This window comes from Schistocerca piceifrons, chromosome 1 (genome assembly GCF_021461385.2).
Source record: "Schistocerca piceifrons isolate TAMUIC-IGC-003096 chromosome 1, iqSchPice1.1, whole genome shotgun sequence".
Classification (NCBI taxonomy): domain Eukaryota; kingdom Metazoa; phylum Arthropoda; class Insecta; order Orthoptera; family Acrididae; genus Schistocerca; species Schistocerca piceifrons.
In genome coordinates this window covers 408,152,448-408,167,596 of record NC_060138.1, presented here as the reverse complement: position 1 = coordinate 408,167,596, position 15,149 = coordinate 408,152,448, and the positions used below count along the sequence as shown (strand labels likewise).

The window sequence follows — 15,149 nt, the reverse complement described above, 5'->3', positions numbered from 1 at the left end:
AAAGGTATTGTTATTATTATTATTATTATTATTAGGAGAAAGATTGAAAAATATGCCTAATGACACATTCTTCCGTGTTCTAAGTGAACCACATTCAAAAAATTTTATGTCAGTAAAATTTACAGGAATGCATCCTAATTGGATTTCATCCTGCCATGCAAAACACATCAAATCAAGCAAGTGATTGTAAGTGATATTCTTGAGCTGACTATTTTAATTGCCTTGGTGATTTAAATAATATCCATTCTGTTAGATCGTTTGTCCCATTACAGAGCACTTCCAGCTAAGCAGTGTTCTAAAGTGTACTTCGTTACAATCACCCATTTACATTTAAATAGACTAATTATTATGTCTGTTAATAAGCTATCCTTCAGAAACTCTTCCTTTTCACTTCTTGTTTAGCCCCACGCACAAGTGAGCCATATATTTTCTTTTTAAGTGATCTTTTTCCTTCTTCATACAAGCAGAGAAAGCAATCTTTTGCAATTCCAACACCAAGTAATCAATCATTTATGGTAATAAAAACTACTGCACTCACCGTCTGAGTTTTCAACATTAATGGGGCTCTTTTTGTGTTTGCTATTATTTACTGTTTTATCACCTTGATCTTTCTCCTTTGTTATCAACTGAGCAGTATCTGATGGCATGCAACAGCCCTGAAAAAAAAAAAAAACAAATATAACATAACAAATAAATGCTGTACTTTTTTAAGAATGTAAAGCTATCACCGAAATGGTATTTATACATTTTTATTGTTCCTGTAACCAACAATCATAATTTAACATGAAATCAATGACAAGCAATGAAACCAGTCTTTCTAGAAGGTAATAGTACAAACTCAACATCTCTAATTTCGGAAGCTTCGGAAGCGAGTATTAGATGATGATCTGCCATGAATGGTATGGATCTAGTGTGTCAGCCATCTGGTGACAGAATAGATGGAACTTAGAGAATTAGCAGACAAATTATTCGCATGTGGATACAGACATCAATTCCAAATACTTATGAATCAGCACACACGCACTAGACGGGGATAATGCACATACGTACAGATGGAGGTATTCAGAGCATGGTTCCTGCTTGTTATTGTTTATGGTGTACTGTTACAGTTGACATCTATGGTCAGCAGCTAATTTCAGGTTTTATTTTGGAGAGAGCTGCACATTTTTCAGTGAGTAAATTTTCGTAAAAGCAGTCAGGCCTCAGCAGTCACAGACTATGGTCTGTGGGTGTGTGGTGTGTGTGTGTGTGTGTGTGTGTGTGTGTGTGTGTGTGTGTGTCGTGCCTACCTGCGACTCAGCATTTCCGCTATCTGGTGTGTAGCAACTGTTCTTTTCATAATACTGTAATTAAACAAAAGCAATATTTTTTGCCAGCAGACTCCCCGAAAAAACAAAAGCTGACCAAAATGAAAATGAGTGTAAAGATGGCAAAAGAGAGGCATACAATGACTCTGAAAATACAATTTTGTCAACTGATCTGAATACCTATAAAAACCCTAAGAGGTTTTGGTCTTACGTAAAATCAGTAAGCAGATCGAAATCCCCTATTCATTCACTCAGTGACCACATTGGCACTGAAATGGAAGCTAACTAAGAGAAGGCCAAAATACTGAATCTTCAGAAATTGTTTTGCCATAGAAGATCATAACACAGCCCTTTCTTTCAATCACCGAATGGCCACCGAAATTGCAGATACTGAGACAACTGTTTTCGGAATAGAAAATCAACTACAATTGCTTAGTAGTGGAAAAGCGTCAGGATCTTATCAGATATTAATGAGATTCTACAAAGACTATGGGAAAGAAATTGCCTCCCTTCTAACATCAGTTTATCATAGATTGCTGGAGCAATGAAAGGTAGCTACTGAATGGATAAAAGAGCAGGTCACGTGTGTTTACATGAATAGCTGCAGGACAGATGCACATAATTATATGCCCATATATGTCAATTTGCAGTAGAATTACAGAACATGTTTTATGCTCAAGAATTATGACTTTTTGGAGAGTGAAAATCTCCTCTAGAAAAATCAACGAGACTTCCACACACAAAGATCTTGCGAAAATTGGTTCGCTCTGTTCTTCCACAAGACCCATAGCACTGTAGACAATGGTGCTCAGGTTGATGCCATGTTCCTTGACTTCAGGAAGGCATCTGACACCGTCCAGCACTGTCATTTAGTGAAAAAAAAAACCACAAGCTTACTGATTATCGGACCAGATTCAGGAATAGAAAGTGCTGGAAACTTTTGAAGACTGTTTGCAGATGATGCAGTTGTCTGTAACAAAGTAGCCACATCAGAAAACAGTATCGATTTAAGAACAAACTGCAGAGGAATGATGAATGGGGCAGGCTCTGGCAGTTGACCCTCAAATGTAAATAAATATAATATATTGTGCATACAAAGAAAAAGAAACATATTAGTGAACAACTACACTATTGATGATAAACTGCTGGAAACTACATCTATCATAAAATATCTAGAACTAACTATCCACAGTGAACTTAAGTGAAATGACTGCAAAAAGCAAATAGTGGGAAGAATGTAACTCATCCATGAAGGAAGTGGCATATAAGGCACTTGTTCTACCAATTCTAGAGTATGGTTCTTCTATTTGGATTCCTTGGGAGGGAGGGAGGGAGGGAGAGCAATGCATTTTGTCATGGAATTGTTCAGTCTGTGTAACAGCATTACAGAGGTGCTCAACAAACAGCTTGAACATGTACAAAAGTGAATAAATTTTGAAGGGAAATGCTTTGAGAAAAAATGAACTCATTTGCAGTAAAAAAAGGTTTTTCTTTCATTGTTTCTGAGGAGGGGGAGATTGTTTAATGGTGGCCTCCATTCAGAATACATTCCATACATATTACTAAATCTACAACTTTGCTTCCTCTGCTTTTTCTCAAAGTTAGAGGATTTATTGCAAAAAACTTACAAAAACTTTACAGTTCAAAGTACTGGTAAATACTTTCTCCCATATTTCAGGCAGCATATGAGTCCTGTGGTGGATGAACTGGGCATCTTTTGAGGAGATCCAAGAATTGATCCAATTACTGGAAGTGTTCGTCAGCCAGGCTGTGTGCCATTATCAAAAAAGATGGTAGTCAGAGTGAGTAATGTCTGAAAAATATGGCAGGGGGGTAGGACTTTCCATCTCAACATTTCCAAATATGCTTTGACAGGTTTTGGAGCATGGAGTCGAGCACTATCATGATGCAAAATCATCTTTTCATGTCTATTGCTGTATTGTGGCTGTTTGTATTTAAGCATTCAAAGTTTGAAAATACCCGCTGTGTGGCAGTAATCACATTGGAAATCTTTTCACATGAACCACGTGAGTACAAATAACAAATCCACCAATGCACTGTCCTTTTATACCTCGTGTACATGATACTACTGCCATCAGTATATGTGCATATCGCTATCCCACGACTTTTGTCACCTCAATGTAGACTATTCAATAAAAAGTAACAGGAAAAAGAATTTTTTTTTTTTGCTTATATATTTACTATTGTTTCCGAGAGAGAGAGACTTTTCAGTCTATTTATTATATATCACAAGAAATGTCACCCAGAGAGAAAAAAAGTATAAAAACACAATTCTCTAATACAGACCTGCTCATCTTCAGAGTTACTATTCTCCATGCTGATGCTATTTTCACTGCTGCTAACGTCACCAGTTCGGTTGGTTCTTGCGCCATTAACACCAGGTTTCAGTACACTTTTATTTCCCATTGATAAAAAAGGAGCCTCAGTCGTTACTTGGCTGTAGGTTCCTGCACTTGTCCATATAAATTTTATAAGTGCTGAAGCAAGATACAGGCTCTGAAAATAATTTTGGAAACACATGAGATATAATTAAGTAGCAAAATATATCACAAAATGTAACATCTGACTGTTGTTCAATCAATGTGTTACTTTTAGAAACAAGTTAATTTTTCAGGACTCAACTTTTCATTGTTAGTTAAAAATCATACGCAAAGTCTATTAAAGTTATAAACAAATTTCTAAAATACATAACGAAGCAACCAAAAACATCCATATAATGAAATTCTACAATTTCATCCCAGCTTATTATTTTCGTGTACCTTGTTGGCACACTTACAATAAAAAAATTACTAAATTTATTGATATATTAAAATAAAAAGTTTGGCTAGTATTAATATTCTGAATACTGGTTATCCACTACATTTCATAACAGAATTTGGAATGTTAAGTGATGCACTTATACGAGAACATCAATCTTATCATTTTGTTATTTTGTTCCCATCCTTTGAAAATGTCAATGATGTTAGGTTTCTTGTTGTGCACCAACCAATAGTCTTTTCTGCATTTTGTACGCAGGTACTAAACACCAGTCTGTTATATACGGCCCAACACAAAGCTTCAATGCACAAGTATCTTCTCCCTACTTTCCAGATCTCTTTCAATGACCCAAATATCTATTTTTCTTTTCATTTTCCAATACTACTACAGTGGTATGTAAGAAAAAAGGTGACCATATGCACAGTGGGGAATAAGAAAATTTTGGATGCCTCTAGTCTGGTATCTGTGTCGTCCAGTCATTGTCTACCCATATAACTGGAAAGACTGGGATGACCACCACATTGGGCTACTGTTTCTGCTCCTGATTCTCCCTTGAAAACTTAGTATGCTTGGACAACTATTACTGTCATCTCTTAACATAATGTGTGTCCTGTTTGCTTTATGCCATCTATAATGAACACTACAGTGGCTAAGTATCCTCAAGCAAAGCTAAACTAACATGAAAATCAACTCTCAACATTGATACTTTGCGCCAGACTCTGACTCATACATGCGACCTTTTCCAAGGCAAAGGTCCTAGATTTAAACCCAATCCAGCTTGCACACAGTTTTAATCTGCCAGAAAGTCCCAAATTACTGCACCCTCCACTGCAGAATGAAAATTCATGCTAAAAATTTTGTGCACACCCCAAAGCACATGCTATATAAATGCAGCAGAATGACACACAGTATTTACCGCAGTTTAATAAACGTATTGCAGTATATTGAATGACAGCATTGTTATACAGAGATTGTACAATTATTGATAACAACACTTAATTATCATCACACTACAGGTCAACTACTGTTGTAGAGTATGTGGGATGGTGATAATGTCATTGGGCAGGGGATGTCAAGAAAATGGTTTTCTCTTAAGGATGATCATTTTGACATTAGTGCCCTCCACGTCCAGGAAGATCTTTGAGGTTTGATTAAGATCGTTTAAACACATTAATCCCCAATGATCCACATTGTACTCGAGAACTGGCAAATGTGATGAACTGTGATTTATTCCACCATCATGTGACATTTGCATATAATGGGGAAGTTAAAAAATCAGGTGTATGAATACCACATGCTCTAAGCCAAAAATCACAAAAATCAGCCAGTGGCCATATGTGCATCTCTGCTTGTTCATCATCAACTGCCTCGTGAACAACACCGACATTCCTATCCTGTACCGTTACTGGTGATGATAAATAGTGTCTTTATGGTAACATAAGGAAAAGAAAGGATTTGTCAAGCCCAGCAAAGCAGCAACTCCCTGTAAAAAGATCTGCACGCATTCACAAAAAATCATGTTGTGCATCTGTCTGAAAAGCAACAGTGTGGTGTACAATAAATTGCTTCCCTGAGGTGTACCATCACTCTTGACATTTAATTGTCAACAACTGAGTGGTCTTGCAGACGCAATTGAAGAACAATGACCAAGAAGACTGTGTGAAGTGATGCCATTCCACAATAACGCAAGCCCACATTCTGATAGACTGACAAAAAACACAATATAAGAGTTGGGTTGGAAAGTCATTCAACATCCATATTACTTACCTGACCTTGCACCCTCAGATTTTCACCTTTTCTGCGCTCTATGGTACAACCTTCAAGGAACTCCCTATGTGGTTGAAAATGCGCTCTGAATATGGCTGACAAGTTCTTTGCCACAAAATCAAATGATTTCTACAATCACGGAATCAAAAGTTGCCCAAGCGTTGGCAGATTTGTAAACAGTTAGGAGAATATATTTTTGATGACCAATGTCTCTTTTATGTGTATCTGTTTTGCTTATATTAAACTTATGGAAAAACACTATGAACTTACGCACCAACCCAATATTATTATATACGAGAACACATAGTCCTGTAGCACTTCTGATTACACCTTACTACTTTCTCCCCAGGCACATTAGATGTTGTACAAGCCATGCTTTAATACCACAGATGCAACCATTGCCAGTACACAAACAATATGAAATATTTACCTGCTCTGTGTGGTCTTTAGGTTCCATTTTACAAAGAAGATTGTACAGATGTAACACAGGCCCAGATTCCAAGTTTTTAATGAGTGGAGGAAGAAGGTCATGAACTTGCTTACTGCAGTGTTTTAACTGTGCAGCTTGCCAAATAATGTCTATATGTTCATCTGTTATCTTGCATTCCATTGCTAAAAAGCTGAGTATTATGTGACTCTGCTTTATTACCTAGAACAAAACAAACAATGCAAGGATACTTTCTTCAATGAATGTTACAACAATTTACTTTGCACATATTTCACAAAACTGATTTGATTTGTTCAACACAATATGCAAGAACAGTACCAACTCTTAATTCAGAAATAAACAAGGTGGGGATGGGATTCTGAGCTATTTGCACCACCCATTCTTTCTTTAGTGTTCTAATTCTAATTCTGGATGTAATAAATAAAACAAAGTTGATGGATCAGCTGGGACTATGCACCAAAGACACAAACTTCAAAGCACTACGAATTATCCCTAAAAAAAATTAAATTTAATGACGATGGTGCTTTATAACGTACTGCACAAACACCAAATTATTTTGAAGTTACTGACAAGAGAAGTTATGATTTGACTTCTGCTTATTCAGCTCACCTACAGCTATGTTCATTGAAAGTATACCACCTCACATTTAATTCATTTTAAAACACTTAAATACCATCCTCACACACTTTCTAAAGGCCATTAGTACTCAAATTCGCAAGCACAGAGTAAACCAAGATCAGCCTGCATGGACCATAGGACTTTGACAACCACCAGCCAACAAGCTGACCTGTCACTCCCTGGTTACTTGTTGCCAATTACTACTGCAAGAAAACTGGTTATGGTGAGATACACGTACTAACCGATCTTGAATCATATGAAATGACTGATTTCCAAGTTTATGCTCAAAACCCAGAAATCCTCTACCATACAGCTATACAAAAATGTGAAAACATCACATATATGAACACCTTCATTAGTCACTGTCTTCACCCATTCACCTCCTTCCCTGTTCTCGTTCCAGCATTACACAGCCGTCATTCCACCACAACACCCAGTCTTCATATTTCTCTCCTTTTCCACTACTCCACCTCCCCCCCCATTCCCCACCTCTCCCCTGCCCTCCATCTAACCTACAGCACTTCACTGTCCCCCACTTCAACATACTCTCCTATCCCTCACCCTCCCAAACCCAGCCTCCTCCTTACCCCACCCAGTTACCACTCCCACCCATCATGAACTGGTGCTGCTGCTCGCAGTGTGGTTTCAGTTGTCTGAGACTGCAGTTGTGTGTGTGTGTGTGGGGGGGGGGGGGGGGGGGGGAGGGGGGGGGGGTATGTATGTCTATTGTTGTTGACAAATGCCTTAATGGCTGAAAGCTTTAATTGTAGGAGTCTTTTTGTTGTGCCTATCTGCAACTCAACATCTCCACTATATGGTGAGTACCAACTTTCCTTCTCATAATATTGATATAAACATTTAATGTAATTATGATTATGGACTTCTTAAAAAGATAAGCAATGATAAACAATTATTTGTACTTTATTTTTGAAATATATGTTTCAAAGATGATTTTGCACAAACAGATCGATAGATGATAGTATTTTCTTTGCTAGATGGTGCTGGAGGTATACCTTTGTCTTTGGGTAGTACGAGTTTGAAGTGCGATGATGGAGTATAGGTTGTGTGTGTTGTGTTAGCATCACGGTTGATGTTGAATGTGATGTGAAGTGAAATGACAAAAAATGAACACCTAAAAGTCCACTAGCCGAGTATCCTCTAGAACAGTATAAAAAGTTACATTTCAAAATGAACTATGAGCCTACGACTTACAAGAAAAAGAAGAAGAAGAAGAACGTAAGATGAATATTATGGAAACTGTTTATTTAAATTCTACCACTGCTATCCCTATCTGCAACTTATCACTATCTCAGCATACCATGTACTGTGAAAATGTGGCCAGCTGCCCATATTATTAATTTACTTCAAAATTAATAAATAAACTTTGGGCTACAAGACGGTGGTGACAGTCAGACTATGCAGCTTGCTGGCTGGTGGCTGTCATGATCTTATGGTCTATGCAGGCTTCATTTATTCTGTGCTTGAGAATTTGAATACTGACGGCCTTTGAAAGATGCCCGAGGAGGGTACTGACATGTTTTAAAATATATTACATGTGAGTTAATAAATTTTCAATGAACACAGCTGTGTGGGTACGTGAATTCAATAAACAGAAGTCATAACTGCAAAGCTACTCCCTTTCCAGCTTGTTATGGAACCTAGAATGGTGACAATTTATAATTTTTTTAGTTTATTCTAAATTAATTTCTCACACTCAGTCACCATAAGGTGTTGTACAACAAGGAGCAGAAAAAAACTTAAGTCAAACTTTGTTGAGCAGATCGGGATATTCACTTTTCCAGAGCCAGATATTTTTAACATCTACAATAATGAGACAGATCCATTGCTACTCACTCTAAAGACGACACACTGAGAATCTGACAGGCATGAAAAAAAGACTGTTATGCATTAAGCTATCAGCCATAGCCTTGTCCAGAAAAGAAAGGAAAACACACATACACTTTCACATAAGCAGGTAAACATGACCGCTGTCTCCAACTGCTTTGGCTCTAGCTCTCCGGTTAGAGAGGGCAGAGATAGTGGTCATGTCTGCCAGCTTGTGTGAATGTGTGTGTTTTCTTTTTTCTGAAGAAGACTGGCCCAAAGATTAGTGTGTAACAGCATTTTCATTGTGCCTGTCAGCAACTCAATGTGTCATCTTTATGATGAGTAGCAATCTATTGTTTTCGAAATTGTTGATTTTTGCGACCCGGACTTTCCATCGTTTTATTTACAATGTCTGTAAAATCGCCCTTTTAACTATAAGACACAACAAATTTTAGTGACACTCGTGTTCTCGATCACAATCAATAATCATTGGTTGGCAGTTAATTAGGAGAGGGAGGGCACAAAAAACTTTGTTTTCCAAGAATATGCCTATTTTGTAGCGCACATCTTCCTGAATAGCTTGATGCATACATTTGAGAGATTATAAGGCACATTATTTGGTCTGAACTGTACCACGATGCAGCACCACACCCCTTCGCACAACATTCTTGTCATATGTAAGTGCATTTCACTCTGTAAAATTCAAATGTTTATATTTGCGCCAGAGATTGTTATTCATGAAACAAGGGACTACAGATATCGATACTTCCTCTGCTGCTATTGACATGCATTGTTTTGAGTACTGATTTTTGTTTGTTCTCCGTTTTGAAAAGCTTATAACGATACAGCCTTCCCCAAAATTCATATGAAACGTCTGATTCCACCTTTTTTATATGCATCCGGATAGTTATCGGACAATTCAGTGCTTCTGAAGGCCTTGTATGTGTGTCTTTATATGTATCACTATGTCCTATTTGATACAGAACTTGATACTCATTGAAAAGGCGTGTGTAATGATCTGGAAGGACGTGCGTTATCGTAATTATTGGTGGATTGTTGTCATTGATAAAATTATACACATACACTAAATTAAGTAACAAATCGAGAAATTGAAGTAATAAGTCCTTAGCAATAAATAACTAGAGACTGCAGAGATGTTGGCATGAAAAATCAATGGTTTTAATTAACAAAATTGTAATCTAAAAATTCAGTAACAGAAGACCTCACTATCATGAGAAAAAACTTACAAGTTATTACCAAGCAATGTATATTCATTTGTTATTTATTTTTATGCCTTCCTCTGCAATTAATATTCTTTGTGATTATATTTCTAATTAACTCTCCAATTGTTTACTTCTCACAGTTTTCCAATTTCCAGAATTTGAGCCTTATTTGTGCATTTTATGTATGTAATCAGATAAAGCACAACCTCTGTACTACCATCGAATGATAGTAACCAAATCCAAATTGTAATTAATTACGTAACTAAAATAATACAAGAAACATTATTGCAATTAAAGTTCAGAATGATTTTCTTATGGAAAACTAAAGATTTCTTTACGTTTTGTAAATTTTAATTGTAACATCAAAATTGTACAAAATTAATAATGCTTTTTTTGGAGGCTATTGTTAAAATTATATATAAAGCGATGCTGCGACAAGTCAGTTTTGAAGTTACTTTTGGAAGTCAAAGAGATCAGTGAAGCCTGTCCGTGGTTTGTTTACATGAGTGTGCTGTTCAGATGTCAATTAATGTGAATAAATTTTGTGAACCATGAAAATTTCATGTTCATTCATCAATGGACCAAGCAGAAGAAACTTAAGTAATATTCAACATGAATCGTTACAAGCTTGTAGTGTGGTCTGAATTTTGAAACAATTTTCAGTTGGCTGTGTTATTTTTGTGTTCGTTTGTGGCATATTATAGCACAATATACCTAGAATTCGTTGCTACAACTGTAAATAATGTCACCAGGGCAACAGATGCACAGTAAAGGATGTTACAACAAATGTTACACCAGTGGGTCAAGACTGCAACCTCTCAGAAACAGTAAACAAACCACCACCGAGTACTTCAATTCAAGAAGGAAACTTGTTTTTCGTGCTAATAAAAATGGAGGCTGTCAATCTGAAGGTTCGTGTAATATTACTCTTGATGTTAATATACTGTCACAGTTAATATTGGACAATGTTATGTGCAAGCATTGCTTTGCTGTAAAGTGTGTTTCTGTGGTGGAAGTTGAGTGTCCCAGGAAAGGCCTTGCTACAAACTTATCTGTGATATCTAGCAAATGCAACGTTTCTGCATCTTGTATGACATCTAAAACCATAAACAAAAGTTATGCTGAAGCCCAGGCTATCCGTGATCTGAAGGCTGACCGATCCATCGTCATTCTTCCGGCGGACAAGGGTTCCACGACCGTGGTACTTGATCGTCGAGAGTATGTGGCTGAGGGACTGCGTCAGCTTTCAGACAACACCACATACAAAGTTTGCCAAGGTAATCCCATTCCTGATGTCCAGGTGGAGCTTCAAGGAATCCTCAGAACCTTAGGCCCCCTACAAAACCTTTCACCTGACTCCATCAACCTCCTGACCCCACCGACACCCCACACCCCTACCTTCCACCTAAAATTCACAAACCCAATCATCCCGGCCGCCCCATTGTAGCTGGTTACCAAGCCCCCGCGGAACGTATCTCTGCCTACGTAGATCAACACCTTCAACCCATTACATGCAGTCTCCCATCCTTCAGCAAAGACACCAACCACTTTCTCGAACACCTGGAATCCTTACCCAGTCTGTTACCCCTGGATACCATCCTTGTAACCATTGATGCCACTTCCTTATACACAAATATTCCGCACGTCCAGGGCCTTGCTGCGATGGAGCACTTCCTTTCACGCCGATCACCTGCCACCCTACCTAAAACCTCTTTCCTCATTACCTTAGCCAGCCTCATCCTGACCCACAACTTCTTCACTTTTGAAGACCAGACATACCAACAATTAAAGGGAACAGCAATGGGTACCAGGATGGCCCCTTCGTACGCCAACCTATTCATGGGTCGCTTAGAGGAAGCCTTCTTGGTTACCCAGGCCTGCCAACCCAAAGTTTGGTACAGATTTATTGATGACATCTTCATGATCTGGACTCACAGTGAAGAAGAACTCCAGAATTTCCTCTCCAACCTCAACTCCTTTGGTTCCATCAGATTCACCTGGTCCTACTCCAAATCCCATGCCACTTTCCTTGATGTTGACCTCCACCTGTCCAATGGCCAGCTTCACACGTCCGTCCACATCAAACCCACCAACAAGCAACAGTACCTCCATTACGACGGCTGCCACCTATTCCACATCAAACGGTCCCTTCCCTACAGCCTAGGTCTTTGTGGCAAACGAATCTGCTCCAGTCCGGAATCCCTGAAGCATTACACCAACCACCTGACAACAGCTTTCGCATCCCGCAACTACCCTCCCGACCTGGTACAGAAGCAAATAACCAGAGCCACTTCCTCATCCTCTCAAACCCAGAACCTCCCACAGAAGTGCCCCACTTGTGACAGGATACTTTCTGGGACTGGATCAGATTCTGAATGTGGCTCTCCAGCAGGGATACGACTTCCTCAAATCCGGCCCTGAAATGAGATCCATCCTTCATGAAATCCTCCCCACTCCACCAAGAGTGTCTTTCCGCCATCCACCTAACCTTCGTAACCTCTTAGTTCATCCCTATGAAATCCCCAAACCACCTTCCCTACCCTCTGGCTCGTACCCTTGTAACCGCCCCCGGCGTAAAACCTGTTCCATGCACCCTCCCACCACCACCTACTCCAGTCCTGCTCCAAGTCGGCCCATTTGACATTCTACTCGTCTTGAGTATTGTGGGCTGAATTTCAGGCCGCCAAATTTCTCTTATGGACACCTTTATGATTCTTGCTCTTGTGCAGTGAGAGAAACTTAAAAACTGTGTATAATCAAGTTGTGTGTTAAAATAATATTACAATAAACTTTTAAAAGATTTTACTTTACAACTGTATACTTCATTTACATTTCTGCGCCATGTAAGTGACCCATGTTTGTTCCTAATTTAGAAGTTGATTTCATTCCTTTGGTATCCAATGTAAGATTGGTGTAAATAAGCAACTGGGCAACACTGGGTGATCAAATACTATTTAATGAATGGACTGCTGCTAACTGTAAATAAGCAACTGGGCAACACTGGGTGATCAAATACTATTTAATGAATGGACTTCTGCTAACTCAAAAGGATATTCACAAGAAAAACTACACTTGTCAAAATTACAAAGAAATACATGATCTGTACATTTGAAAAACATCACTTCCATGAGGCTGTTACTTTAAAATAGTACTTTACTTTTATTGTATTTAAATAAATTGTTAATTTTTATAGCCAGTGTCTGTAGTTATAATTAGTCAACATACTTCGAATCCCTCTTTGTTGACTACTGACAATTTATTTTTGTTTTGCCTTTTTTTAAATTCATTAGGAACTTCACAAATGGTATGAAATCAAACATAGTTACAAATATGGTTTGGTTCTAAATCTAAAAACTTTTGAAATGAACAGTTTTAGAGCTCAACCACAAGTGGTTTGATTCCAGTCCACAGACAATGCTTTAAATTAACAAAACAAAACACATGTGGCAAAATAAAATTGCACTTTCAGTAGTAGTATAGATATTTGAAATACCTTAAGTAATTGATGTGGCTTTTGCCCATTTCCAGGAATATGTCACTATATTGTTTGCTTTATACGGTAAAACATCGACAGACGAGTTCAGAAACAGTTTTTCAGAAAATGCATAATGTCACCAAAAACTTAACCTATATACTGTTCTCTAAACTCGCAATGCTGCCAAGCAGATTGCTAGTACTCCTCTTCAGAAGATACATGTGGTTTGAAAATTTTCAAAATGGAATTTTTCTTATTATATTATTGCTGTTATTGTCTTTAGTCCAATGACTAGTTTGATGCAGACTCTTCATTTCTGCGTAACTATTGCAACCTACATCCAGTTGTATCTCTTTACTGTAGTCAAACCCTTGTTCTCTTCGACATTTTTGCACACCACAATTCCCTCCATCACCAAATTGACTCTTAAGAATGTGTCCTATCAACCCTTCTTTTACCCAAGTTCTTTTATCCCCAACTGAATTCAGGACTTCCTCGTCAGTTATTTGATCTACACATCTGATCTTCAGCATTCTACTGTAGCACCTCATTTCAAAAGCTACAGTTCTACTCCTGTCTGTATTCCTTACTGTGCATATTTCACTTTCACATTATGGCAGCACTCCAGGCAAATACTTTCAACCTTAAAACACTTAAATTTATTTTCAATGTTGTTATTTCTACAGTTTTTCTTATTTCTCATTTTACAGCATCTTTAGTTCTGCTGTCACCAGATATTTTGCTTCCCAAACTGCAAAACTCATATAATACTTTCAATGTCCTCATTTGCTAATACAAATGCCCCAGAATCACCTGACTTAGCTTGAATACAATACAGTAATCTTTCACTTTTACTGAGGCTTTGCCTTAATCTCTTTTCAAGACATTACGCATTCCAGTCAGCTGTTCTTTGAAGTCCTATGTAGTCCCTGAAAGATCTACTATGTCATAGGTAATCAAAAGTTTTTAGGTTCTTCTTCAAACTTCTCCTTTGTTGCTTGTTCTTTGTACAAATTGAATAACATGGGGAACAGTCTGCAATCCTGCCTCTATATCTCTCCTCAAATACTGCTTCCCTTCATGTCCTTTGCCCCACCTTTGACCACGTAGTTTCAGTCTGGTTTCTGAGCAAGTTGTATTTAGTTGTCCAAGTTGCATTTTGTCTTTTGTGTCCTGTATTTTATCCCTGATACCTTCAGGATTTGGAAGTGTGTTCTTTGATCAACACTATCAAAAGCTTTTTCCAAACATACAAATGGTATATGTGGGATTGCCTTTCTTCAGCCTAACACATAAGATACATCATTGAGTCAGTACTACTTCATATGTTTGTATGTTTCTCCAGAACCAAAACTGATATTTCCCACTTCAGTTTCATTATTTGTTTCTGTCTATAAACAATTTTTGTTTGTATTTTGCAAACACGACTCATTAAACGGATGGTCGAGTATAACTCACAACTGTCTGCATCCACCTGCTATGGTATTGGGATTACTACATTCTTCTTCAAGGCAAGAATATTGTGCCTGTCTTAAGTATCCTGTATATCAAGTAGAACTGTTCTGCTATTGTCAGTTCTCCCAATGTTCTTCATAAGAATAAAGGAATGTTGTCTCTCACATGCACCTTGTTTAAACTTTGGTCTTGCTGCATTCTATCAACTTCTTCCCACATCATCACACAGAGGTTTCATCTTCATCCATTTC

General features: G+C 37.9%; 1 protein-coding gene across 1 annotated transcript in view; it reads right to left on the bottom strand.

Moving 5' to 3' along the window:
• Nucleotides 1–15,149, bottom strand: part of LOC124788817 (ubiquitin carboxyl-terminal hydrolase 34) — a 518,595-nt gene that overhangs the window by 474,525 nt on the left and 28,921 nt on the right. The window contains exons 7-9 of the mRNA XM_047256101.1: nt 6,283–6,501; nt 3,615–3,824; nt 539–656 (exon numbers count right to left, since the gene is read on the bottom strand). Coding sequence (XP_047112057.1) covers nt 539–656; nt 3,615–3,824; nt 6,283–6,501 — 547 coding nt within the window. The remainder of the gene's footprint in view (nt 1–538; nt 657–3,614; nt 3,825–6,282; nt 6,502–15,149) is intronic.